The 26,902-nt window shown below is 43.7% G+C and overlaps 1 protein-coding gene, 1 long non-coding RNA gene, 1 other non-coding gene and 1 pseudogene across 3 annotated transcripts in view; 2 read left to right on the forward strand and 2 right to left on the reverse strand.

Moving 5' to 3' along the window:
- Positions 1-803, reverse strand: part of TAF12 (TATA-box binding protein associated factor 12) — a 16,585-nt gene extending 15,782 nt beyond the window's left edge. Inside the window, exon 1 of the mRNA XM_060205094.1 lies at positions 719-803. Coding sequence (XP_060061077.1) covers positions 719-790 — 72 coding nt within the window. The 5' untranslated portion in view covers positions 791-803. The remainder of the gene's footprint in view (positions 1-718) is intronic.
- Positions 804-7,643: 6,840 nt separating this feature from the next.
- LOC132542766 (uncharacterized) lies at positions 7,644-13,993 on the forward strand. Its single transcript, XR_009553739.1, has 2 exons — positions 7,644-7,862; positions 13,621-13,993. It is a non-coding gene; the product is annotated as an uncharacterized LOC132542766 (long non-coding RNA).
- Positions 13,994-16,097: 2,104 nt separating this feature from the next.
- On the forward strand, positions 16,098-16,230 carry LOC132532581 (U11 spliceosomal RNA). Its single transcript, XR_009544518.1, has one exon. It is a non-coding gene; the product is annotated as a U11 spliceosomal RNA (small nuclear RNA).
- A 5,738-nt stretch (positions 16,231-21,968) lies between these two features.
- LOC103112959 (cytochrome c oxidase subunit 4 isoform 1, mitochondrial-like) lies at positions 21,969-22,691 on the reverse strand (annotated as a pseudogene).
- Positions 22,692-26,902: the final 4,211 nt, after the last annotated feature.

Genomic DNA, 26,902 nt, shown 5'->3' on the forward strand with positions numbered 1-26,902 from the left:
AAAAAATGTGGTTCACTAAAAAAAAAACTAGGAGGAATAAAACATTTTTTAAATATTTATTTCCTTTTGTTGCCCTTGTTATTTTTTTATTGTTGTAGTTCTTATTGTTGTTGTTATTGATGTTGTCATTGGATAGGACAGAGAAATGGAGAGAGGAGGGGAAGACAAAGAAGGGGAGAGAAAGACACCTGCAGACCTGCTTCAACGCTTGTGAAGTGACCCCCCTGCAGGTGAGGAGTTGGGGGCTCAAACCAGGATACTTATGGTCCTTGTGTTTTGTGCCACGTGTTCTTAACCTGCTGTGCTACTGCCCAACTCCCGGAATAAAACATTTTTTAAGGATTTTTTATAAAAATAAAATCCTTGGTTAAGTATTACTACATGCGTATTATTGTTGAACACCTAGTAATGTTACATTCAAACTACATCATGGCACAATCACATACTTAAAGTCAGTCAATGGAACTTCAGAAAACAGATTAGTTCATTTTGGCATTTCACAACATGCTGAAGTCAGGGCTTTGCCTAAGAATAGCAGTTGTTAAAAGTAAGCTTTCCTTTGAGAGAAAACTTTTTCTCAATGTTAGCAATCTCTAGTACGTGCAGGGTTTACATCCTAAAGTAGCCAAGTTGACTTTGAATATCAATTTTGATGTCATCAAGATCAGAAGCACATTCACCATGTTCTGCCCACAGAAGCCTCAAGGAGCTTACTTACTGCTATCTGAGTGTCTAGATCTTTAATTACATCAGCAATGGCTGTAAGCCCGGTGAAATGAGAGGCAGACATTTTCAAAAGCTACCTGTAATTGAACAACTGGTATCAAGCACCACCCTTGCCACTGAACCACCTCAGTTGCATTGTCTGGCACATCTTTAGCATAGACCCAAAAAAGTGGATTCAGTGAAACACATCAAAATGTCTCTCCTTATTCCTACAGAACACTCCAAATAAAATCCCCCACTCTTTCATATATAATTAAAATAAAAAAGATTCAATGAAGAAATTCTTAAAAATTAAAAATAAATTGAACAAGATGTATTTATTTACAAGAGAGAACTAGAACATCACTCCCGCATATGTGATCCTAGGGATCAAATTCAGGATTCCAACACGTTATCAACTATGGTACCTCCTGGGTCATATGGTTCATACATAAAATCTAAAATTAATTAATGTGAGGTGGGGAGTTGGGCGGTAGCCCAGCGCGTTAAGCGCACGTGATGCAAAGCGCAAGGACACGCGTAAGGATCCGGGTTCAAGCCCCGGCTCCCCTCCTGCAGGAGAGTCACTTCACAGGCGGTGAAGCAGGTCTGCAGGTGTCTCTCTTTCTCTCCCCCTCTCTGTTTTCCCCATCTCTCTCTGTCCTATCCAACAACGACGACAACAACAATAATAACTACAACAATAAAACAAGGGCAACAAAAGGGAATAAATATTTTTTAATTTAATATTTTATTTTTATCTATTTATTCCCTTTTGTTGCCCTTGTTGTTTTATTGTTGTAGTTATTATTGTTGTTGTCGTCGTTGTTGGATAGGACAGAGAGAAACGGAGAGAGGAGGGGAAGACAGAGAGGGGGAGAGAAAGATAGACACCTGCAGACCTGCTTCACCGCCTGTGAAGCGACTCCCCTGCAGGTGGGGAGCCGGGGTTCGAACCGGGATCCTTATGCTGGTCCTTGTGCTTTGCGCCACCTGCGCTTAACCCGCTGCGCTACAGCCCGACTCCCATAAATAAATATTTTTTAAAAAATTAAAGAGGGGTAGGGTGGTGCTGCACCTGGTTGAGCACACTTGTTACAATATGCAAGGACCTAGGTTATAGCTTCCGGCCCCCACAGGCAGGGGGAAAGCTTTTTGAGTGGTGAAGTCGGGCTGCAGGTATCTCTGTCTCCCTCTCTATCACTCCCTTCTCTCTCAACTTCTGGTTATCTCTATCCAATAAATAAAGATAATTTTTAAAAACTTATTACTAATAAAATTAATTAATAAGGGGGTGTTGGAACAACTGGTTTACCATGTGCAAAGACTAGGGTACATGTTCTTGGTCTCCACTTGCAGGGCGAAAGCTTCATGAGTGAAGCAGGGTTGTAGGTGTCTCTTTTATTGTTGTTACTGTTGTTGGATAGGACAGAGAAATCGAGAGAGGGAGAGAAAGACACTTGCAGACTTGCTTCACCGCCTGTCAAGCGACCCCCCTGAAGGTGGGGAGTGGGGAGTGGGGGGAGGGGCTCCAAATGGGATCCTTACACTGGTCCTTGGGCTTAGCTCTAAGTGCACTTAACCCGGTGCACTACTGCCCAGGCCCCCTCTAGTGTCTCTTTCTATCTATCCTTCCTCTCCCAATTTCTCTCTGTCCTATCAAAAAGATGATGAATAAATATACAACTAATTAATGAAGATTTCAAGCATTATAGATTATTTTACTGTAAAGTGAATAATCCACTAATGGCATAAATTAGCACAAGAGTCGCAAAAGTGAAAGGGGGGGCAGGTGGTGGTGCACCAGGTTAAGCACACATAGTATGTACGAAACGCAAGGACCCAAACAAGGATTTCGGTTCAAGCCCACGCCTCCCCACCTGTAGGGCGGTTGCTTCACAAGTGGTGAAGCAGGTCGGCAAGTGTCTTTCTCTCGCCCTCTCTATCTTCCCCATCCCTCTCAATTTCTCTCTGTCCTATCAAAAAAAAAAATTGTAGAGTTTGAACCTGCAGAAATGACAGCAAATTGTCAAAAACTCTTTTTGCCTCCAGGGTTATCGCTGGGCCTCGGTGTCTGCTCTACAAATTCACTGCTCCTGGTAACCATTTTTTTTCCATTTTGTCGTTGTGAAGACAGAAAGAAATCAAAAGAGGAGGGGAAGACAGAGAGGGAGAAAGATAGACACCTGCAGACCTGCTTCACCGATTGTGAAGTGACCCCCTGCAGGTGGGGAGACATGGCCTGAACCAGGATTCTTATACCTGTCCATGGGTCTCGCACCGCGTGCACTTAACCTGTTATGCTGCCACCTGGCCCCCTCAAAAACTCTTAAAGGTTTGCAACTTAAATGTGTTTCTTTATCTGTTCCATGTTTTCTCCTATTGCTGAAACCCTCCCCAACACTAACTTCCTAATATAAGAAATCACCATCTTCTGTTTTACCCTCAAAAAAGCAGCTAACTACACATTGGGATAAAGGACCAAGAGAGTCTAGGCTGAAGGGAACAGCAGACTATCAGGATCATTTTTCAGTTTGTTTTAACTGTATGTGGCCAATATTGGCTTCTTCCTTACCCATTAATGTTACTAAAAGAATCAAAGTAGGAGAAGACTGTTAACATAGTAATCAGTTACAATGTAATGCAATCTATCCATCCATCCATCCATCCATCCACCGGTGGGTCCTTGAGCACTGTAATGTGTAAAGTCAACCAGATATGCCACACCACCACCCAGCCCCTAGAAAATGCTTATCTATAGAACTGGGAAAAGTATACAATGGACTTATTTTTTCTTTTCTTTTCCTTCCCTCTTTTTTTTTTTCTTTTTTTAAACCAGAGCACTGCTGAGCTGTGGGTTATAGCAGTGGTGTAGAAGACTGAATCTGAGATTGTCTCTGCATAACTGCTGGGATAGCCTGAGGGTGCTTCATTTTTATTGGGGTGGGGGACATAATGTTTTACAGTGCAATCACTGACACATGGGTACACTCTCTTATCTCTGTACAAACGTGCTTTGAGAACACTCTTACCTACAACCTAGTGCCGGGATAGCTTGAGGGTGCTTCTTCCCGAGCAGGTGTTCTCTGGGTTGGAGAGAACTCAACTGGAGCCAACCTAGGCTGCTGCGTGGGAGAGGGATCAGGAACTCGTGTCAGGCTAGCGTTGCAGGAGAAAGACTCTGGGACTTGCAGAGCCAGAAGGCAATCCAATGTGTTTAATCAGAAAAGATCTGTATTTATACTCGCCAAGAAGGAAATAGTAGGGTGGAAAACAGGATGTGATGAAGAGAGGGTGAAGCGAAAAGAGAGTGCAAACCAGTAGGGATTAACCAGCAGAAAACAGGGTGTGACTAGCAGAGGAGGCGGAGGGAAAAGAGAGTGAGAACCAGTGGGATTAAACCAATGCCCTGCAGACAGGGGGAGGGGGGGTCTCAGCTAAAACAGTGATTATGTAAATAGACCACAGCATTAAGCAATGGAGCAGGGGGGAGCTGGTGTACTGCCCAACACATAACCATTATGCTATCTCCTCTCCCAAGGATCTCTCTAAATTATGTTTTTCTTAGAGACAGAGAAAGGGAAACTACAGTACCAAAACTTCCTTCAGTAAGCTAGGGGCTAGGCTCGAACCTGGGTTGCATTCATGACAAAGAAGCACACTATCCAAGCGAGTTATTTCACTACTCTTATATTTTATTATTAATAATAATAAAAAAAGACTTATGAAGGGGCTGCGTAGTAGAGACTCTGGGAGAGCACACATGATAGAATGTACAAACCTTCACCCCACCCTGGCCCACTCCCGTAGAGAGAAAGTTTTATGAGAAGTGAAGCAGTGCTGCAGGTATCTTTCTCTCTCCTTATCTACCCCATCCCTCTCAATTTCTATCTCTATCCAAAATAAATAAGTTGCTTTATGGATATGTTTTCATCAGAGAAGATACACAAGGATACCATAACACTGCTCTAGCACATGGTGTTACTGGGGACCAAACAATGGACCTCTGGGGTCACAGGCATGCAGGTCTGGTGCTGTCTTATTTCTTGAAATTGAATACAAATGTCTAAGTATCTCAATTTCTTTTTTCTTTCTTTCTTTTTTTTAATTTATTTTTTTATTCATGAGAAAGATAGAGAAAGAACCAGACATCACTCTGGTACATGTGCTGAGAGGGGTTGAACTCAGAACCTCATGCTTGAGAGTCCAATGCTTTATCCACTGGACCATGAGGAACTTTTCTGTCATTTAAAATGTTGCCAGGGACTCTTTCACCACTCTCTTCACTTCTCTCTCTTGGGCCTACATACTTCTACATGCTTCTACTTTCCTCTCCTTCTCTCTTTACTTTCTTTCAATAAATACTCATCTCTCTGAAAAAAAAAAGTTTCCAGGGCTGGGGAGACAGCATAATGAGTATGCAAAAGACTTTCATGCCTGAGGCTCTGAGGTCCTAGGCTCAATCTCCAGCATCACAAACCAGAGCAGAGCAGTGTTCTGGTGTCTTGCATTTCTTAAAAAAAGTTTTTCCTTCTTTCCTTCCTTCCTTCTTTCCTTTCTTGCCACCAGGTTTATTGCTGGGACTTGGTGCTAGCTCAGCACTGGCACTAAGAATCCTCTGCTCCTGGAGGTCATTTTTTCTATTTTATTGCATAGGACAAAGAGAAATTGTGACAAGAGGGGGGAGATAGAGAGGGAGACACCTGCAGATCTGTCTCACTGCTTGTGAAGTGAACCCCCTGCAGCTGGGGAGCTGGGGATGGGGATATAATATAATGGTTATGCAAAGAGACTCTCATGCCTGAGGCTCCAAAGTCCCTGCACCACCATAAGCCAGAGCTGATCAGTGCTCAAATAAATAAGTGGGGCAGGGTGGTGGTGCACCTGGTAGAACACACATGTTACAGTGTGCAAGAACTTGGGTTCAAGTCCCCCGGTCCTCACTTGCAGGGGAAAAAGCTTTGTGAGTGATGAAGCAGGGCAGCAGGTGTCTCTGTCATAGTCTATCCCTCTCTATCATCCCTTCCCCTCTTGATATCTGGCTCTCTATCTAAGAAATAAGTAATAAATAAGTCAAAATCCTTAAGAGTGAGAGAAATGTTAAGGAGAAGTTGCTTAAAATTCACTTAGTCAAGTAGGAAAAAAAAGGTTTTAGTCAAACACATAGCTGGGTTTAATGAATTGAGCCACTTAACAATGTGATTTCAGGCAAAGCACTTGTCTATGAATTGATTTTCTTATCTGACTGGTGATACTGCAGCAGTGGTGACAAATAATATAATAATTGAACGTGCTTATCTTTGATTAGTATGAGCAGACTTCAATATAAGATTTTTGAAGATAGGAAGTAGTTAAAGTCTCTCCACCCTCCTTCCTAAAACCAGCCATCTCCAGTAAACTTATCCTAAAAATACAAAATACAATGTACTTAATCTGTAACTTTGTAAAAAGCTTACTAAGTGGAGGGTGGTGGGTGACAGACTTCACCTGTCAGGCTTCCTAACTGGCAAGTGACATCCACTGTATCCATACAGCGATGAGACCCAAAGTACCAGAATCTGAAAAACTTTCCCTGCTGAGTTTGAAGTTAAAGATTACAAATCACGTTCTTAAGGCACATAAACCAAACATCTATTTGCTAGGCCCAGTAGGGTATTACTGATTTATCAAAATCATGATCTGACTAGTTATTGCCCTGTCGCATACTAAACCCACTTTGGACTTCAGCCTTCTTCCATGTAAACTAGGAATTTCGGGGAAAAAAAAAGTTATCTTCCTGGCCCTTCCACCTCTGGTATTCTTTATTTGAGATGCAAAGATCTGTGCTCAATTGGGAACAAGTGGAATGGGATTTAAAGATATAACTGCATAACTTGAGTCTAAAATGCTTCGAGCTTAATCGGGATGAAGTGGAGTGGGGTTTAAAGCCCCTCAGTACATAGCCGAGTTTAAAATGCTTCAACTTCACAACGGAGCTTCGCAAGAACGAAGTAGAACACGAAGGTGCTTGCATGTGGGCTTCCTAGATTCAGTACCTGACACAAGCAGAACCTGCCAAAGCCAAGCAGCGAGGAGACTCGAGTCGTTTTCCCCGAAAGCATCCTTTACCCCTCTGGGTCTAGAGAGTGACAGGAAACACGGACCGTCTCCCTTCCAAGCTCTCTGCCTTCCCCTTGGAAGCTGTCCTCACAGGCACGGCCCCTTACACTCTTCGCTTAAATTTAGGAGCTCGGCTCTTCCACAGCCCCGGCTCCCCCAAGGACTCGGCGTCTCCGAGCCCCCGATCCCGTCCCCACGGGAGCCCGGTCTCACTGCCCGCTCCTGCTGTCTGTGCTCTGCCTGCTCCTGTCCCTCAGGAACCTAAAGTCTTCGCTGCCCGGCTTCTGAATTCTTAGGAGCCTGGGTCTTCACTCACTGTCCCGCTTCTGCCTCTCAGAGCAAGTCCTCGCAGCTCCGCTTTTGCCTCACACCCTGTGCCCCTCTCAGCCGCTTTCCCTCCGGAGCCGGAGAACTCACATCCGTCCCCGAGCCCGCAGCCCGGCTGGAGCCGAGTCTCCACTGCCGCGGCTTCTCCCGAGCCCCTCAGCCGGGTCCCAAGAGCCTGAATCCTCACAGCCCCGTCTCCTTCACAACCTGGTTCTTCCAACACTGACCGGCTGTCGGTCTGGGTCCTGACTCCCTCCTCCCGCTCTTCTTCCTCAACTGCCAAGGCCCACGACTCACAGGCAGCAGCGTCTATCTCCCCATGATATGCGGAGACTGCCCCAGTGAAGCGATCGTCTCAGCAGCCGGTACGACTGCTCGGCCCTCCCCGAGTACTTCCGGCACCACTCCCCGCCTCCAACCCGGAAACGCGCGGCTCTTCCGGTCGGCGGGCGCGCGCCTGGCTCGCGCAGGCGCAGACTGTCCTATGACACGTGGTCGCCGCGGCGTAGAGATATTTGTATATCGGGTTCCGAGGCTTTTTGCTGCTTGCTTGCCGGCGTGTGTGAGCCTTACAGAACCTTCTGTTCCGGCACAATGAGTCCTGTTTTAACTGTTTTCTTCCAGCCTCTGTCTGTCGTATATATCGCTATCTGCATTCGTTCGGACGACTTGGAGGTCGCCATTTTGGGCTGGTGCCTTTGTCAGGTTATCACATGAAAGGGCAGCACCCCGTAGGTATTCTCTTGGACCACAGAGGGGAATCGGGAGCTCCAGAACCTGGGAACTAGAAAAACGGGTTAGCCTGCGAACTGGCAGTTAATAATAACACTTCCTACTCGGGAATTTTGCTAAGCTCTTTGCCTGTAATCACGTAATTACTTGAAACCCGCGAAGCATTAATCAGGTTCTAGATAAATCCAGAGCATCAGTTGGAACGTAACTCATTCTAAAGCCTTAGCCTATTCCTGTGAAACCTGCTTTCTCGTGCTTTTTATCAGTCAAGGTTGGGGAGAACTGTTTTGTTATAACCAGAGATTATGGTTGTGCAGGGGGATTGAACATAGGACTTCAGAACCTTAGGCATGAAGGTCTTTGCATAACCATACTATCTTCTCCACCAATGCTGTTACATATCTCTCTCTCTCTCTCTCTCTCTCTCTCTCATTAGCACACTATCCAAGGGATTTATTTTGCCAGCCTGTAACATTTTGTTGTTGCTGTTGTTTTACCAAAGCATTCTACAGCTCTGGTTTATGGTGATGCAGAAAATTCAGCCTGGTACTTTGGAGTCTCAGGCATGAAAGACTTTTTGCATAGCAATTATGCTGTCACCCTCTAGCCTGCACACTTGTTTTTGTTGTTGGTAACCCCGCCCCCTTTGGTCTTTGGTACTTAGCCGCTTGAGTTGACTTTTTCAGTTAGAGAATGACTGAGGGAAAGACACCACAGCAGCAGTTGCCCATAGGGCAGTGGTGGAACTGTATTTGAATCTGGGATGCACATAAAACAAAGTAGGCACCTTATCAGGTGAGCTACTTTGCCAGCTCCACCTTTTTTAAAAGTGCAATTCTACTTTTGTTTTTATTTTTCAAAAAAAAAAACAAAAAACGCATTCCATCTTCTCACCTACTTGTCCTCTTTTCTCCCTTTCCCAGACTTTTTTATGTTTTTTTTTTAAACTTTAATTTGATAAGACAAAGAGAAATTGAGAGGGAAGAGGGATATAGAGGAAGAGAGACAAAGATACCTGCAACACTGCTTCACCACCTGTTTCCCCCCCAAAGATTTACTGTATTCAATTAAATATATATATCCAGAGCACTGCTCAGCTCTGGCTTATGGTGGTGCTAGGGACTGAACCTGAGACTTCAGAACTTCCGGCATGAAAATATTTTTGCATAACCACTGTGCTATCTCCCCAGCCCTATTGTATTCATTTCATCAAATAAAAGAGAGTGACCAGAACAGCGCTCCAGCACATGTGGTACCAGGAATTGAACTCAGAATTTCATACCTCTAAGTCCAAACTTGTACCACTCCTCTGCCTCCTGGATCACTGGCAAGTTTTCATCTTTTTTATAGCTTAATATTCCATTGTGTACATGTACTACATCTTTGTTTTTTTAGACTTTAAGATTTTAAAATAAATTTATTTATTCCCCCCCCTTTTTTTTTTTAACCAGAGCACTGCTCAGCTCTGCTTTCTGATGGTGGGGATTGAATCTGGGACTTTGGAGCCTCAGGCATGAGAGTCTGTTTGCATAACCATTTTGCTCTCTACCCCTGCCCATTTATTCCCTTTTGTTGCCCTTGTTTTATTGTTGTAGTTATTATTGATGTCATTGTTGTTGGATAGGACAGAGAGAAATGGAGAGAGGAGGGGAAGATAGGGGGGAAAGATAGACACCTGCAGACCTGCTTCACTGCCTGTGAAGTGAAACCCCTGCAGGTGGGGAGCCTGGGGCTCAACCAGGATCCTTCCGCGGGTCCTTGCACTTTGCACCACATGCGCTTAATCGCTGCACTACCGCCCAATTTCCCCCATCTTTATTTTTTAACTTTATTTATTTTATTTTTGTATTATCTTTATTTATTTATTTATTGGATAGAGACAGCCAGAAATTGAGAGGGGAGAGGGTGAGATACAGAGAGACATCTGTAACACTGCTTCACCACTTGCAAAGCTTCCCCCTGCGGGTGGGGAAAAGGGGCTTGAACCTGGGTCCTTGCACATTGTAACGTGTGTACTCAAGCAGGTGCGCCACCACCTGGCCCTCATGTGCTACATCTTTATTCAATCATAAACCAATGGACATTTTGACTATTCCCAAGCCTTAGCTATTATAAATAATGCACTGTTAATAATTTTCTTTAAAAAATGTTTAAAGACTTATTTTTTAAAAGTATTATTTATTTATTACTGGATAGAGACAGAAACTGAAGGGGGGAGAGGAAATAGAGAGGGAGAAACAGAGAGACACCTGCAGCCCTTCTTCACCACTTGTGAAGTTTTCCCCCTACAGGTGGGGACCAGGGCCTTGAACCTGGGTCCTTGTGCACTGTAATGTAAGTGTTTAACCAGGTGCGCCATCATCTGACTCCCTTATTTTTTTAATTTTAGATAAGAGACAGAAAGAGACTACGTACTGAAACTTCTTTCATTATGTAGGGGTCAGGCTATAACCTGGGTTGTACACATGGCAAGCAGCACACTGTTCAGGTGAGCTATTTTGTTGGCCCTAAAAGATTTATGAGAGAGTGGTCCCAGAGGTGGCACAATGGATAAATATCATTGGATTCTCAAACATGAGATCCTGAGTTAAACCCCTGGCAGCACATGTACCAGAGTGATGCCTGGCTCTTTCTCTCCTATATTTCTTTCTTTTTATATTTATTTATTTATTTTCCCTTTTGTTGCCCTTGTTTATTGTTGTAGTTATTATTATTGTTGTTATTGATGTCCTCATTGTTAGACAGGACAGAGAGAAATGGAGAGAGGAGGGGAAGACAGAGATGGAGAGAGAAAGACACCTGCAGACCTGCTTCAACGCCTGTGAAGCGACTCCCCTGCAGGTGGGGAGCCAGGGGCTCAAACCATGGTCTTTAAGCTGGTCCTTTAGCTTAGCACCACGTGTGCTTAACCCGCTGCACTACCACCCAACTCCCTTTTCTCTCCTACTTTCTCATTAATAAAGAAAATCTTTAAAGAAAAAAATATTAACGAGAGAGAAAGAACACACTAGAGAATCACTCAGGCACCAGTGATGGCTCAGACTGAAGTAAAAACCACTCTAGCCACTGTGTCCTCCCACCCCTGGTCTGACATAATTTGCTTTTAAAAGATGACAAATGAATGATAGGCATCTCTGGGCTTTGCAGCAGCTTATACTAAACATCTGTTTATGTTATAGTATATTAACTGTTAGCTCCTTTCTTCAGTCCCTTAAGTCTGGAGACCCAGATTTCTAGGCCCTAAATTTTTGTGCAATTTTTTAAACACTGGAAGCATACAAGAGCATGACATGGCACTCACACAGGCACATATATTACCTGCTTTCTTCCTTACTTAACTCTGATGGATAAAGCTGATAACCCTACACCATACTGTTTACAACAGATGAAGGGTAGCAGAAAAAAACAAAAAACGTTGAACTAGATTCCCAGAAACTGGATAAAAAGGCAGAGTTATGGTCCTTGAGGAGGCATGGTGGATAAGGTACTGAATTTTCAACTGAGAGTTCCTGAGTTCTAGTCAAGGCTTCACATGTGCCAGAGTGATCCTCTTGTACTCTCTCTTCACTTCCTCTCTCTCATAAATAAATATTAATATAAATTAATCTTTTTAATAAAAAAGGGGAGTGGTTTGGGAGGTGGTGCAGTGGATAAAGCATTGGACTCTCAACATGAGGTCTTAAATAAAGGGGACAGAAGCAATCCTTATTTAAATAGTAAAAATCCAACCCACTTCATTATTACACTTAAAAGTCTAATCATTTATGGGCATGAATAATACTTGTGTTGGGAGTCTGGCGGTAGAGCAGCAGGTTAAGTGCACGTGGCGCAAAGCATAAGGAACCCGGTTCAAGCCCCTGGCTCCCCACCTGCAGGGGAGTCGCTTCACAAGTGGTGAAGCAGGTCTGCAGGTGTCTGTCTTTCTCTCCCCCCTCTGTCTTCCCCTCCTCTCTCCATTTCTGTTCTATCTAACAACAACAACAGCAATAACAACAACAATAACTACAAAAATAAAAGCGGCACATGTACCAGAGTGATGCCTGGCTCTTTCTCTCCTATATTTCTTTCTTTTTATATTTATTTATTTATTTTCCCTTTTGTTGCCCTTGTTTATTGTTGTAGTTATTATTATTGTTGTTATTGATGTCCTCATTGTTAGACAGGACAGAGAGAAATGGAGTCGGGCTGTAGCGCAGCGGGTTAAGCGCAGGTGGCGCAAAGCACAAGGACCAGTTTAAGGATCCCGGTTCGAACCCCGGCTCCCCACCTGCAGGGGAGTCGCTTCACAGGCAGTGAAGCAGGTCTGCAGGTGTCTATCTTTCTCTCCTCCTCTCTGGCTTCCCCTCCTCTCTCCATTTCTCTCTGTCCTATCCAACAACAACAACAATAAAACAACAAGGGCAACAAAAGGGAATAAATAAATAAAATTTAAATTTAAAAAAAAAAATTTAAAAAATAAATAAAAGCAACAAGGGCAACAAAAGAGAATATATATATATATATATATATATATATATATATATATATATATTTTTTTTTTTTTTTTTTTTTAAAGAGTACTTGGGAGTCCGGCGGTGGCGCAGCAGGTTAAGCGCACATGGCGCAAAGCACAAAGACCGGTGGAAGGATCTGGGTGCAAGTCCCCGGCTCCCCACCTGTAGGGGAGTCACTTCACAGGTGGTGAAGCAGGTCTGCAGGTGTCTATCTTTCTCTCCTCCTCTCTGTCTTCCCCTCCTCTCTCCATTTCTCTCTGTCCTATCCAACAACGACATGGGTAACAACAACAATAAAAACTACAACAATAAAACAACAAGGACAACAAAAGGGAATAAATATTTTTTAAAAATTTTTAAAAAGAGTACTTGTGTCTGTTCCCAGAAAATGCTTATTTCCCAAAGAAATGTTGAATATTCCACCCAATTATAGGATTATTATTATTTATTTATTTTCTTTTTTAAAATAATTATTTTATTTATTCCCTTTTGTTGACCTTATTTTATTGTTGTGGTTATTGTTGTTGATGTCGTTGTTGGATAGGAAAGAGAGAAATAGAGACAGGAGGGGAAGACAGGGGAAGAGAAAGAAAGATACCTGCAGGCCTGCTTCACCGGCTGTGAAGCAACTCCTTGCAGGTGGGGAGCCGGGGGCTCAAACCGGGATCCTTATGCTGGTCCTTGAGCTTTGTGCCATCTGCGCTTTATCCGCCATGCTACCTCCCGACTCCCAAGTTTTTTGTTCTTTAACTTACTTTTTTTTAACCAGAGTACTACTCAGCTCTGGTTTATGATGGTGCCAGGGATTGAACCTGGACCTTGGAGCTTGAATTATGAAAGCCTTGCATAACCATTAAGCTGTCTCTCTGGACTGTAACTTTGGTGATTTTTTGTTTTTTTTTCCTGAGCACAAGTTCCACTTCCACTTTTTTTTTTTTTAAAGAATTTATTTATTTATTAATGAGAAAGATAGGAGGAGAGAAAGAACCAGACCTCACTCTGGTACATGTGCTGCTGGAGATTGCACTCGGGACCTCATGCTTGAGAGTCCAATGCTTTATGCACTGCGCTACCTCCCGGACCACCACTTCTACTTTTTTTTTTTTTTTAAGAATTTATTTATTCATGAGAAAGATAGGAGGAGAGAAAGAATCAGCCATCACTCTGGTACATGTGCTGCCGGGGATCGAACTCAGGACCTCATGCTTGAGAGTCCATGATTGCTCAAAATTTGTTTGGCTTCGTATGTTAACTCTCTTTTCAGTCACCAGGTTCCAGATGCCATCAGGATGCTGGCCAGGCTTCCCTGGATTGAAGACCCCACCAATGTGTCCTGGAGCTCAGCTTCCCCAGAGACACACCTTACTAGGGAAAGAGAGAGGCAGACTAGGAGTATGGACCGACCAGTCAACGCCCATGTTCAGCAGGGAAGCAATTACAGAAGCCAGACCTTCTACCTTCTGCAACCCACAATGACCCTGGGTCCATGCTCCCAGAGGGCTAGAGAATGGGAAAGCTATCAGGGGAGGGGGTGGGATATGGAGATTGGGTGGTGGGAATTGTGTGGAGTTGTACCTCTCCTACCCTATGGTTTTGTTAATTAATCCTTTCTTAAATAAAAAAATAATAAAAAAGAATATTTATTCATGAGAAAGATAGGAGGAGAGAAAGAACCAGCCATCACTCTGGTACATGTGCTGCCAGGGATCAAACTCAGGACCTCATGCTTGAGAGTCCAGTGCCTTAGCCACTGCGCCACCTCCCGGACCACTACTTTTTTTTTTTTATTCCCTTTTTGTTGCCCTTTTTTTTTTTTTAATTCCCTTTTTTTTGCCCTTGTTTTATTGTTGTAGTTATTGTTGTTGATGCCGTTGTTGTTGGACAGGACAGAGAGAAATGGAGAGAGGAGGGGAAGACAGAGGGGGGGAGAGAAAGACACCTGCAGACCTGCTTCACTGCCTGTGAAGCGACTCCCCTGCAGGTGGGTTGCCGGGGGCTAGAACTGAAAGCCTTTCGGTGGTCCTTGCGCTTTGCGCCACATGAGCTTAACTCGCTAAGCTACCGCCAGACTCCCCACTTCTACTTTTTAAAAACATTTTATTCCTTTTTTAGTTTTTTATTTATTAGTTTATTTTGGATAGAGACAGATATTGAAAAGGAAAGGGGGAGATAGACCTATAGCACTGTTTCACTGCTCCCCACTACAGTTGGGGACCAGGTACTTGAACCGGCTCTGTGTACTGTAATGTGTGTTCTAAACCAGGTGTGCCACCACCTGGTCCCTACTTCTTTTTCTTTTTACAAGCACTTTCTCTCTTTTCTGTCATCACTGGGGTCTCACTGCTTTCAGACAGAAAGATAGAGATAAAGACACTACAGCACCAAAGGTCCCTTCAGAGTGTACTACTCAAGGAAGCTGTCCTGTGGCCCTGATGCTACTGTTTTTGTTGTCCTTGTCACCAAGGCTTAGCCCCTGTGAGCCTCAGGGCAGAATATCATAGTACTGATGTTTCCTAATTGAGGTGGGTGACAGGCTGGAGCCAGGCACACTATTCAAATGAGCTATGTAGCTGGTCCTCAGTGATGCTTCTCTCCAGATTAAAAACCTACCCATCAAGTTGCATGACATCAGGTTTCTAGGCTAAACAGCTGAAAGCTAGAAGAGACTTCATTGCACTGACAAGGCAGGTGCAGAGCCAGAGCAGCTATTTATATATAATACCACATGTACTTATTTTCAAAATATTTATTTTGCAAGGACTTTTTGCGGGGATAGATAGCATAATGGTTATGCAGAGACTTTCATGCTTGAGACTCCATGGTCAGTCCCCCGCACCACCATAAGCCAGAGTTGATAAGTACTCTGGTTTAAAAAAAAAAAAAAACCAAGGACATTTTAATTATTTTATTGATACAAAAGTACACTATATGGGTGGGGGAGATAGCCTAGTGGTTCAGCAGAGACGCTCATACCTGAGACTCAGAAATCCCAGGTTCAATACCCCAGCACCACCATAAGCCTGAGCTGAGCAATGCTCTGGTAAAAAAATAAATAAGAGAGTTTTTTAAAAGTACATTATAGAGTAAGATTATTATTATATTTTTTTGTTTGCTTGCTTGTTTTAATTAGCGCAGGGCCTGGGAGATACCTCACCTGGTAGCGCGTCAGCTTCACCAAGCCAGAGACCTGGATGTAGACTGGCTATCAACGGCACTGGACATAGCGTGGGGGTGGGGGCAAGCGTCCTTGCTATTGTATGTTTCTTTCTTCACCCCCTCTTCCCTCCTTTCTCTTTCTTTCCCCCCCCCACCACCTCTTTCAGTTTCTATCTGAAAAAAAAAATCGTTCTGGCACAATGAAGCCCTAGCGGTGACAAAAAAGAAAGAAATGGAAAGGAAAGGGGGAAAAAAAGAGTAGAAAAGAGGGAAGGAAGGAATCAGAGCCATTACAAGAACTTCCTGCATTTCTCCAGCAATTGCTTCTCCCACCCCACCCTCAGAACGCCCGTCAAGCACTGCGCGTATTTGCATATGATCACACTTCCCGTCCGTGCATTTACTTTTAAATAAAATACGACAAAATCACAAGTATTTCTGAATTATCTTATGTAATTCATAAGAATTTGGAGTATTCTTTAACTTTAGGAACGCTGGATCGCATATTTAAGAGGCTTTGTTTTTCACCCTTATCAAAAGAGGAATTCATTAACGTTGTCCCAGTTCCATTGAAAATTGTACAGCAAAAAGGGCTTCTGTCGTGAGTGACACACGTAGGGCAGCTCGTTTGCTCTACGTGCGGAATCGACATCAAGAGATTTCGGAAGCATAATTTTTGTTGTTAGGGCAGCTGGTGATCGTTGGTCCCGGCGCCCTGATCTATTACTAAGAATAGAATTATTGGTTGTAGCTCTCAACTTTATTTTCTCCATTTCTATGTCTTACCATCAGCTGTGGCAATGATAATTAAGGTAATGGATGGAGCAAGGGCAGAAGAGTGAAAATAAAATAAGTAAATATTTTATAAAGAATTTTACTTATTTGCTTTAACGTATAATGACCCTTCCGGCACCCACCTTTAATCTTTTCCTTGTCCTTCCTACTGGAGAGATGAATGTCATTCACAATAACTGGCTGCTTGGGGAACTTCCCTTTCTTTCCCCAGTACTTTGTAGTAGCCCCTTATCTGCTCGGACTGGAGTCCACAGTATTTATTCAGGTTGACAGTCCGGCGGGAGCCATGATTCCTCTTCATTTAGGTGGTAATGGCGCATGCCAACTTCACAGAAATAGCCTGGGTAGCTGTGAAGGGGTCCACTTTCACAACCCACCCCAAGCTCGCTGTGTTTTTAGACGTCACAACGTTCCTGGGAGAGAGAAACCTGTCGCCAGCAGTGCAGATTACACACCTAGGCGAGACCCAGGAGATCAAGCTGCTGTCCACACTCGCACCGAGTACGTCGCAGGCCCACGTGGCTGTCACTGGTCTGGTGACCGGCTGGGCCACGGGGCAACAGCCAGCCAATAAGGCCAGCAGAGGCAACGGCATGCTGGAGCGTGACTCTAGCCTCGCCCTTTATTTTTAAAAATATTCCCTTTTGTTGCCCCTTTTTAAAAATATTTATTTATCCCCTTTTGTTGCCCTTATTTTATTGTTGTAGTTTTTTTTTCTATTTATTTATTTATTTTAAAGATTTTATTTATCACTCTGGTACATGTGCTGCCGGGGATTGAACTCAGGACCTTATGCTTGAGAGTCTAGTTCCTTAGCCACTGCGCCACCTCCCGGACCACGATTTTTTTTTTTCTATTTATTTTCCCTTTTGTTGCCCTTGTATTTCATTGTTGTAGTTATTTTTTTGTTGTTGATGTCATCGTTGTTAGATAGGACAGAGAGAAATGGAAAGAGGAGGGGAAGACAGAGAGGGGGAGAGAAAGACACCTGCAGATCTGCTTCACTGCCTGTGAAGCAACTCCCCTGGAGGTGGGGAGCCAGGAGCTCGAACCAGTATCCTTACACCAGTTCTTGCACTTTGTAACACGTGCGCTTAACCCGCTGAGCTACCTGTCGTCCAACTCCCCTAGTTTTATTGATGTCGTTGTTGTTGGATAGGACAGAGAGAAATGGACAGAGGAGGAAAGACAAAAGGGGAGAGAAAGACACCTGCAGACCAGCTTCACCGCTTGTGAAGCCACCACCCTGTAGGTGGGGAGGCGGGCGACTCCCCTGCAGGTGGGGAGCCGGGGGTTGAACCGGGATCCTTCGCGGGTCCTTGCTCTTTGCGCGACATGTGCTTAACCAGCTTCGCTACCGCCTGACTCCCATTTCGTTCCATTTCTAACTCATTGATAAATAAATCTTAGGGCTGGGCAGGGGGTCGCTTCACAGGCAGTGAAGCAGGTCTACAGGTGTTTATCTTTCTCTCCCCCCTCTGTCTTCCCCTCCTCTCTCCATTTCTCTCTGTCTTATCCAACAACGACAACAACAATAACTACAACAATAAAAAAAAAAGGGCAACAAAAGGAAATAAATAAATGATTTAAAAAAAAGAAAAGAAAAGAAATGGAAGGAAATAAGAAATAACCAGAGCATCACTCTGGCATATGTGATGCACAGGGGTTGAATTTAGGACTTTATGCTTAAAAGTCCAGTGATTCACTCACTGCACCACCTCCTTTGCTTCTGTTCACCCCTTTAAAATTTTGTTTTAAGGCTGGGCAGTGGCACACGTATTTGAGCAGACATGTTACAGTGCATAAGGACCTAAGTTCAAGTCCCCCAACCCCCACTTGCAGAGGTTAAGCTTTATGAGCAGTGCTGCAAGTGTCTCTCTCTCCCACTCTATCTCCCCTTCCTTCTCAATATCTCTGTTTCTATCCAATAAATAAAATAAAAAATAAAGTATTTTTTTCTTATTTTTATATTTATTTATTTTCCCTTTTGTTTCCTTGTTGTTATTATTGTTGTTGTCGTTGTTGAATAGGACAGAGAGAAATGGAGAGGAGGGGAGACTGAGAGGGGGAGAGAAAGATAGACACCTACAGACCTGCTTCACCGCCTGTGAAGCTAACCCCCTGCAGGTGGGGAGCCGTGGGCTCGAACCGGATCCTTATTCCTATTCCTGTCCTTGTGCTTCACGTATGTGCGCTTAACCTGGTGCGTTATCACCCGACTCCCATAAAGTATTTTTTAAAGAAAAAAATGTTTTCGGTGGGGGAAATAGCGTAATGGTTATGCAAACAGACTCTCATGCCTGAGGCTCCAAGGTCCCAGGTTCAATCACCACACCACCAGAGCTGAGCAGTGCTCTGGGAATTAAAAAAAAAAAAAAAAAAAAAAGTTTTTTTTTAATGTGTCAGGGTTTTTTTTTTTTATTATGTGTGTAACAACAAGGTTATTTAAAGTTAATAAATTTCACATAAGGAATTGCATCACATGTTGTAACTCCTTCCACAATCATCACACCTAAGTTCATAAAGCTGTCTTCAGAACATCCTTCCTTCAGCTTTCAGTATTTTTCAGTTTGGCTTGTGTCCACTCTGGAACAGGGATAACGAGGTACTAAACTTCCATCTCTAAACAGTAGTTGAGAAGTTGTTAGATTGGTTTGGGGAATGTTCTGCAGACATCTGAAAACTACCTGAACTGCACACTCAAGCAATTTAGAGTCACTTTTCAGGTTGGGTGGACCTGTGTGCTTCTTTATTTAAGATGTCCTTAAACCACGAGTAATCGGGAGCCGGGCGGTAGCGCATCGGGTTAAGCGCACGTGGCGCAAAGCGCAAGGACCGGTGTAAGGATCCCGGTTTGAGCCCAGGCTCCCCACCTGCAGGGGAGTCGCTTCACAGGCGGTGAAGCAGGTCTGCAGGTGTCTATCTTTCTCTCCCCCTCTGTCTTCCCCTCCTCTCTCCATTTCTCTCTGTCCTATCCAACAATGAAGACATCAATGACAACAACAATAATTACAACAATAAAACAAGGGCAACAAAAAGGGAAAATGAATAAATAAATTAAAAAAAAAAACCACGAGTAATCATCATATTCATTCCTGCAAATAAATTAGTAAGTTGGAAAAAACCAGTATCCAGATGTACTAATTTTCAGTTATACTATAGTGCTAGGTGGATGAACTCGGGGCTTGGTCATGCACAGTACCATTATGCTGCGTTCAAGTTCCAATTTCTTTTTCTTACATAGCTTTTTAAAAAAAAAAAAATTATATTTATTTATTTGATACAGACATCCAGAAATTGAGATGGAAGAGAGCATTGTTCACATTTGCAAAGCTTCCCCCCGCAGGTGGAGACTGGGGGGCTTGAATCCAGTTTCTCAACCAGGTGCGGTGCCGCCACCTGGCCCCCCAGGCCCAATTTTTCACTTAAATTTTTGAGAGAGATAGAGAGGAGAGGCACAGGTTCGCCACCCACCACATTCCACAATTTCTGTCCATGGTGCTTCCATGTGGTGTCAAGGCTCAAACCCAGGGCCATGTATTTGCTAAGTAACCCAGTTCAGTTATTTGCTTCTTTTCATTGTGTCCTTTCTCCAAACCCTGAAAGTCAGCTTTTTGCCTTTGACCAAGTAGGTGCACAGAGCAGGTAGGTGAGGTTGGGGTTAGAGTTGGGGAAATAGAGATGATTCATTTGGCTGTATCTAGATTCATCACTAACTTTTTTTTTTTTTTTTTTTTTGCACCCACTGGCAGAACTTCCTCTGTTTCTCTTTCTGACTCCCTTCCTGAATCATTCTCTATCTGTTAGTGGCTTCTGGCTTCTGAGAATATGCATGCAGAGGGTGGGACAAGCTCTGGGGCTGGGGCTGGGGAGGCAGACTTGAAAGTGCAGGCAGTCCTTAAATATAATTATTATTTTAATGTTTTTATTGTTACCAGGATTATTGCTGGTACTTAGTGGCTGCACAACAAATTTAAAGTTTTCGGGCAGGGGCAGATAGCAAAATGATTATACAAAGAGACTCTCAAGCATTTGGCTCCAAAGTCTCAGGTTCAATCCCTCCCGCACCACCATAAGCCAAAGCTGAGCAGTGCTCTGGTTAAAATAAGTAAATAAATAAATAAATCTCTTAGTGGGTATTTTTTCTTTTTCTTTTTTCTTTTTGCTTCCAGTGTTATCGCTAGGGCTTGGTGCCTGCACTATAAATCCACTGCTCCTGGAGGCTACATTTTCCCTTTTGTTGCCATGTTGTTTATCGTTGTTGTTATTGCTGTCATTGATGTTGGATAGGACAGAGAGAAACTGAGAGAAGATGGGAAGACAGAGAGAGGAAGATAAAGACAGACAACTGCAGACCTGCTTCACTGCTTGTGAAGCTACTCCCCTGAAGGTGGGGAGCCGGGGGCTCGAACCAGGATTCTTTTTATTGTATATATATTTTATTTTTATTTGTTTATTCCATTTTTTTGCCCTAGTTGTTTTATTGTTGTAGTTACTATTTTTGTTGTTATTGATGTCATTGTTATTGGATAGGACAGAGAGAAATGGAGAGAGGAGGGGAAGACAGAGGGGGAGAGAAAGATAGACACCTGCAGACATGCTTGTGAAGTACTCCCCTGTAGGTGGGGAGCCAGGGGCTCACACCAGGATCCTTAGCCAGTCCTTGTGCTTTGTACCACGTGCGCTTAACCCACTGTGCTACTGCCTGACTCCCCCTTTTTCCTTTTTTTTTAAATATTTTTTTATTTTATTAGAAAGATAGGGGAGAGAGAGAGGGAAAGAAGCAGACTTTACTCTGGTACATGTGCACTGGGGATTGAACTCAGGACCTCATGCTTAAGAGTTCAATGCTTTATCCACTATACCACCACCCAGTCCACTATTTTTTCCTTTTTCATTTGGTAGGACAGAGAGAAATTGAGAGGGGAGAAGGTGATGGAGAATGAGCAAGGACCCAGGTTCAAGTCTCCAGTCCCCACTCGCAAGGGAATAGCTTTGCAAGTGGTGAAGCAGTGTTGCTCTGTTTCTCTCCTTCTCTATCACTCCCTTGCCTCTTGATTTCTGGCTGTTCTATCTACCCAAATAAATAAATAGATAAAGATAATTTTTAAAAAAGAGAAAGAAATAGGGACACCTTCAGCATTGCTTCCTGAAGTTTCCCCCATGGAGATGGAGGGGGCAGGGGCTTGAACCCTTTCCTTGAACATGGTAAAGTGTACACTAATTTGGTGCACCTATTCCCATGCCCCGCATTTCTTATTGAACCAGAGTCCTACTCCCCTGGTGCTGTTCAGGGTCCACGGGGCTCAAACCCATGGCCAAGAAGCTGGTAAGGTGTGTGCTCTACCAGATAAGCTAGGGTCTAGCCCCTGGACACGTTTATTGAGTGTCCTTAAGACTCAACATATCCTACACCAAAGTAAAAGACTCTGGGGTGGGTGGGTGGGTGGGGAGAATACAGGTCCATGAAAAATGATGAATGAAATAGTGGGGGTTGTATTGTTAAATGGGAATCTGGGGAATGTTATGCATGTTCAAACTATTGTATTTACTGTTGAATGTAAAGCATTAATTCCCCAATAAAGAAATAAATTTTAAAAAAAAGACTCAACATATCCAAATGCACTCATAATGTCTCTGTTTTTGGTTTTTTTATTATAATTTTTTTCCCAAGTAAACTGCTTGTTTATTAGCACTGCTGCTGTGACGTAGAGGTTTCTGGTAAATATGCAGTGCACACAGAGGCAACAGAATGACGGGAGGCTCAAACACAGGAGCGGAAGCTCCTTACTTCTTCCACTCTTTCTTGTCGTAGTCCCACTTGGCAGAGAAGCCTTGGATGGGGCTGACCCTCATGTCCAGCATCCTCTTGGTCTGCACGGCCACCCAGTCCTCATCAAAGGTGTGTGGAATGGGACCATACACATAGCGCTTCTCCCAGATGAGAAGGAGAGCAGTGAAACCAATGAAGAACAGGGCTCCACCCACCACGGTCTTCCACTCGTTGGTGCTCCTGTTCAGTTCAGCAAAGCTCTCATTGAACTTAATGCGAGACGATTCAACTTTCTCATCAATGGAGAGGCTGCTCCAGGGGGCCTTCTCCTTCTCTTTCAGGGCCTTCTGGCTGACAGAGAGGTTCTTGACAATGGGCCACATCGGGCAGGGGGTAGTCACCGCGATCCACATAAATTGGGAGAGCGTAGTCTTCACTCTTCACAACACTTCAGTGTGCTCAAACACACACAGAGGTAGAAAATGCCCTTTTGCCAATCAGGCTAAATACTCTGGTGGCCAACATCCTGGCGCCGCCATGCCTGCCACGACCGCCGCGACCGCCCTCTACGGCCTGGGTGCTCTGACCGGAATTTTATTTTATTTTTTATATTTATTTATTTATTTATTTATTTTCCCTTTTGTTGCCCTTGTTTTTTATTATTTTTTTATTAATTTTATTTTTGAGAGAGAGAGAGAGAAACACCAGAGCACTGCTCAGCTCAGGCTTATGGTGGTGCGGGGGATTGAACCTGGGACTTCAGGAGCCTCAGGCATAAGAGTCTGTTTGCATAACCATTATGTTGTCTCCCCCGCCCGCCCTTGTTGTTTTTTATTGTTGTAATTATTATTGTTGTTATTGATGTTGTTGGATAGAACAGAGAGAAATGGAAAGAGGAGAGAAAGACAGAGAGGGGGAGAGAAAGACAGACACCTGCAGTTCTGCTTCGCCGCCTGTGAAGCGACTCCGCTGCAGGTGGGGAGTCAGGGGCTTGAACCTGGATCCTTCAGATGGTCCTTGGGCTTCACACCACTTACGCTTAACCCACTGTGCTACTGCCCGACTTCCAATTTTTCTGTTTTAAAAATAAAATTATTGGGAGTCGGGTGGTAGCACAGTGGGTTAAGTGCACATGGCGCAAAGCGCAAGAACCAGCGTAAGGATCCCGGTTCGAGGCCCGGGCTCCCCACCTGCAGGGGAGTCGCTTCACAGGCGGTGAAGCAGGTCTGTAGGTGTCTTATCTTTCTCTCCCCCTCTCTGTCTTCCCCTCCTCTCTCCATTTCTCTCTGTCCTTTCCAACAACAACGACATCAATAACAACAGCAATAAAAAAAAAAAAACAAGGGCAACAAAAGGGAATAAATATATATTAAAAAATAAAATTATTAAAAAATTTAATAACGAATATATATTTTAAAATAAAACATTTATTTATTAATGACAGAGGATAGGGGAGGGAGAGAAAGAGAGAGAGAGAAAAAAAGAAAGAAAACAAGAGCATTACTCTGGCACATGCAATGTTGGTTATGGGACCTGGACCTCATGCTTGAGAATCCAATACTCCATCCATTTCACCACCTCCAGGGTCATCTTTCTTTATTTTCCTACTTAAAAAATTATTTATTGGGAGTCGGGTGGTAGCACAGTGGGTTAAGTGCACATGGCGCAAAGCGCAAGGACCAGCATAAGGATCCCGGTTCAAGCCCCAGGCTCCCCACCTGCAGGAGAGTCGCTTCACAGGCGGTGAAGCAGGTCTGCAGGTGTCTATCTTTCTCTCCCTTTCCCTGTATTCCCCTCTTCTCTCCATTTCTCTCTGACCTATCCAACAACGATGACATCAACTACAACAATAAAACAACAAGGGCAACAAAGGGGAATAAATAAATGAATATTAAATTAAAAAATTATTTATTATTGGCTAGAAACAGAAATTGAGAAGGAAAGAGGACACACCTGAAGCCCTACCTACCTGTCTCTCCTCTCTAGATTTCTCTCTGTCCTATTCAACAACAATAACAATAATAACAACAACAACAAGGAGAACAAAAATTGGGGGGAAGGCCTCCAGGAGCAGTGGATTCATAGAGCAGGTACTGAATCCCAGCAATTACCCTGGAGGCAAAATAAATAATAATAATAATAATAATAATAATAATAATAATAATAAATAGGCCTTATAAGGGATCTCAGAAAAGAAAGTTTAAAAAAATAAAAAGTGGGGGCCGGGTGGTAGTGCAGTGGGTTAAGTACACATGGCAGGAAGCACAAAGACTGGTATAAGGATTCCTGTTCTCCCAGCTCCCCACCTGCAGGGGGGTTGTTTCATGCGTATTGAAGCAGGTCTGCAGGTGTCTATCTTTCTCTCCTCCTCTCTGTCTTCCCCTCCACTCTCGATTTCTCTGTCCTATCCAACATCAATAACAGTATCAATAACAACAAGGGCAACAGCAACAACAAAATGAGAAAAGTGGATTCATAGTGCAGGCACTGAGCCTTAGTGATAATCCTGGAGGCAAAAAGAAGGAGGGAGGGGGTAAGGGGGAGGATGGGGAGGGGGAGGAGAAAAGGAGGAGAAGGGGGGAGGAGTGGAGGAGGAGATGGTGACTTTCATGCCTTTCTTTTTTTGTTTGTTTTGCTTTTTTTTTTTTTTTTTTTTTTACCTCCAGGGTTATTGCAGGGGCTAGGTATTGACATTATGAATCTACTGCTCCTGGAGGCCAGTTTTTCTATCTTATTGAATAGGACAGAGAAATTGAGAGGGGAGAGGGAGATACAGAGGGAAAGAGAAAGATAGACACCTGCAGACCTGCTTCATCACTTGTGAAGCATCCCTGATGCAGGTGGGAAGCAGTGGGCTTGAACCCAGGTCCTTGTACTGGTCCTTGCGCTTAGTACTATGTGCGCTTAACTGGGTGTGCCACCACCTGGCCCCCTCCTTTCAGTTTTTTTTTTTTTTCCCACCGCCCAATCTCCATATCCCACCCCCTCCCCCGATAGCTTTTCCATTCTCTATCCCTCTGGGAGCATGGACCCAGGGTCATTGAGGGTTGCAGAAGGTAGAAGGTCTGGCTTCTGTAATTGCTTCCTCGCTGAACATGGGCGTTGACTGGTCGGTCCATACTCCCAGTCTGCCTCTCTCTTTCCCTAGTAGGATGGGTCTCTGGGGAAGCTGAGCTCCAGGACACATTGGTGGTGTCTTCAATCCAGGGAAGTCTGGCCGGCATCCTGATGACACCTGGAACCTGGTGACTGAAAAGAGAGTTAACATACAAAGCCAAACAAATTGTTGAGCAATCATGGATCCAAAGCTTGGAAAAGTGGAGAGGAAGTATTAGGGAGGTACTCACTGCAAACTCTAGTATACTTCTGCTTTCTTACTTTGGTGCCATACTCCAAACTCAGTCAATTTCTGCTTTGCGTTTCTACTTCTTTTTTTTTTTTTTTACATGCATAACATTCCCCAGATTCCCATTTAGCAATACAACCCCCACTATTTCATTCATCATTTTTCATGGACCTGTATTCTCCCCACCCACCCACCCACCCCAGAGTCTTTTACTTTGGTGTAATACTCCAATTCCATTTCAGGTTCGACTTGTGTTTTCTTTTCTAATCTTGTTTTTCAACTTCGGCCTGAGAGTGAGATCATCCCATATTCATCCTTCTGTTTCTGACTTATTTCACTCAACATGATTTTTTCAAGGTCCATCCAAGATCGGCTGAAAACGGTGAAGTCACCATTTTTTACAGCTGAGTAGTATTCCATTGTGTATATAGACCACAACTTGCTCAGCCACTCATCTGTTGTTGGACACCTGGGTTGCTTCCAGGTTTTGGCTATTACAAATTGTGCTGCCAAGAACATATGTGTACACAGATCTTTTTTGGATGGATGTGTTGGGTTCCTTAGGATATATCCCCAGAAGGGGAATTGCAGGGTCATAGGGTAGGTCCATTTCTAGCCTTCTGAGAGTTCTCCAGACTGTTCTCCACAGAGGTTGGACCAATTGACATTCCCACCAGCAGTGCAGGAGGGTTCCTTTGACCCCACACCCTCTCCAGCATTTGCTGCTGCTACCTTTTCTGATGTGTGACATTCTCACAGGAGTGAAGTGATATCTCATTGTTGTCTTGATGACTTTCATGCCTTTCAAGTCCCTAACCCCTACATGAAGAGGGAAAGCTTCACAAGTGGTGAAGCAGGGCTGCAGGTCTCTCTCTCTCTCTCTATCTATCTCCACCTTCACATCCTCTTTCAATTTATCTCTGTCTAACCAATAATACATATATAAATAAATAGTAAGAGTGGTCTGGATTATGGACACACCAGCATATTTACTGTGACCCTGAACAGATTTCTCTCAAGATATTTATTAAAAGTTTGCATTACATCAGAGCATGGAATGAGGAACATCAAAAGCATTTCTGCAAGATTACACAAATGATGACAGTTAATTCTAGACTACCAAAGCACACAGAAGTAGTCCTTTGGCAAAGTAGTAAGTACATATTATGTCCTATCTTTCACTCCACAGTCTGAGAGGAGCAGCAGTGTAGTCACAGTATGTAGCTTTAGGCCTTTTTGCCTTGGGGACCCTGTTGGCCCAAATGCTCTAGTGGGCATCCAGATGCCTTTCAGAGAACAGGGATTGTAGCCTGAGGGGAAAACGAGTGACTGCAGGTGGTCAAGCATTCCTTTTGTTCTATACATAGCTCTTCAGGAATTGAGGAAATAGTATAGTAGAAAATGAACTTGTAGGGAGTCCGGCAGTAGCGCAGTGGGTTAAACGCGGGTGGCACAAAGCTCAAAAACCAGCATAAG

Source organism: Erinaceus europaeus, chromosome 13 (genome assembly GCF_950295315.1).
Source record: "Erinaceus europaeus chromosome 13, mEriEur2.1, whole genome shotgun sequence".
Classification (NCBI taxonomy): Eukaryota; Metazoa; Chordata; class Mammalia; order Eulipotyphla; family Erinaceidae; genus Erinaceus; species Erinaceus europaeus.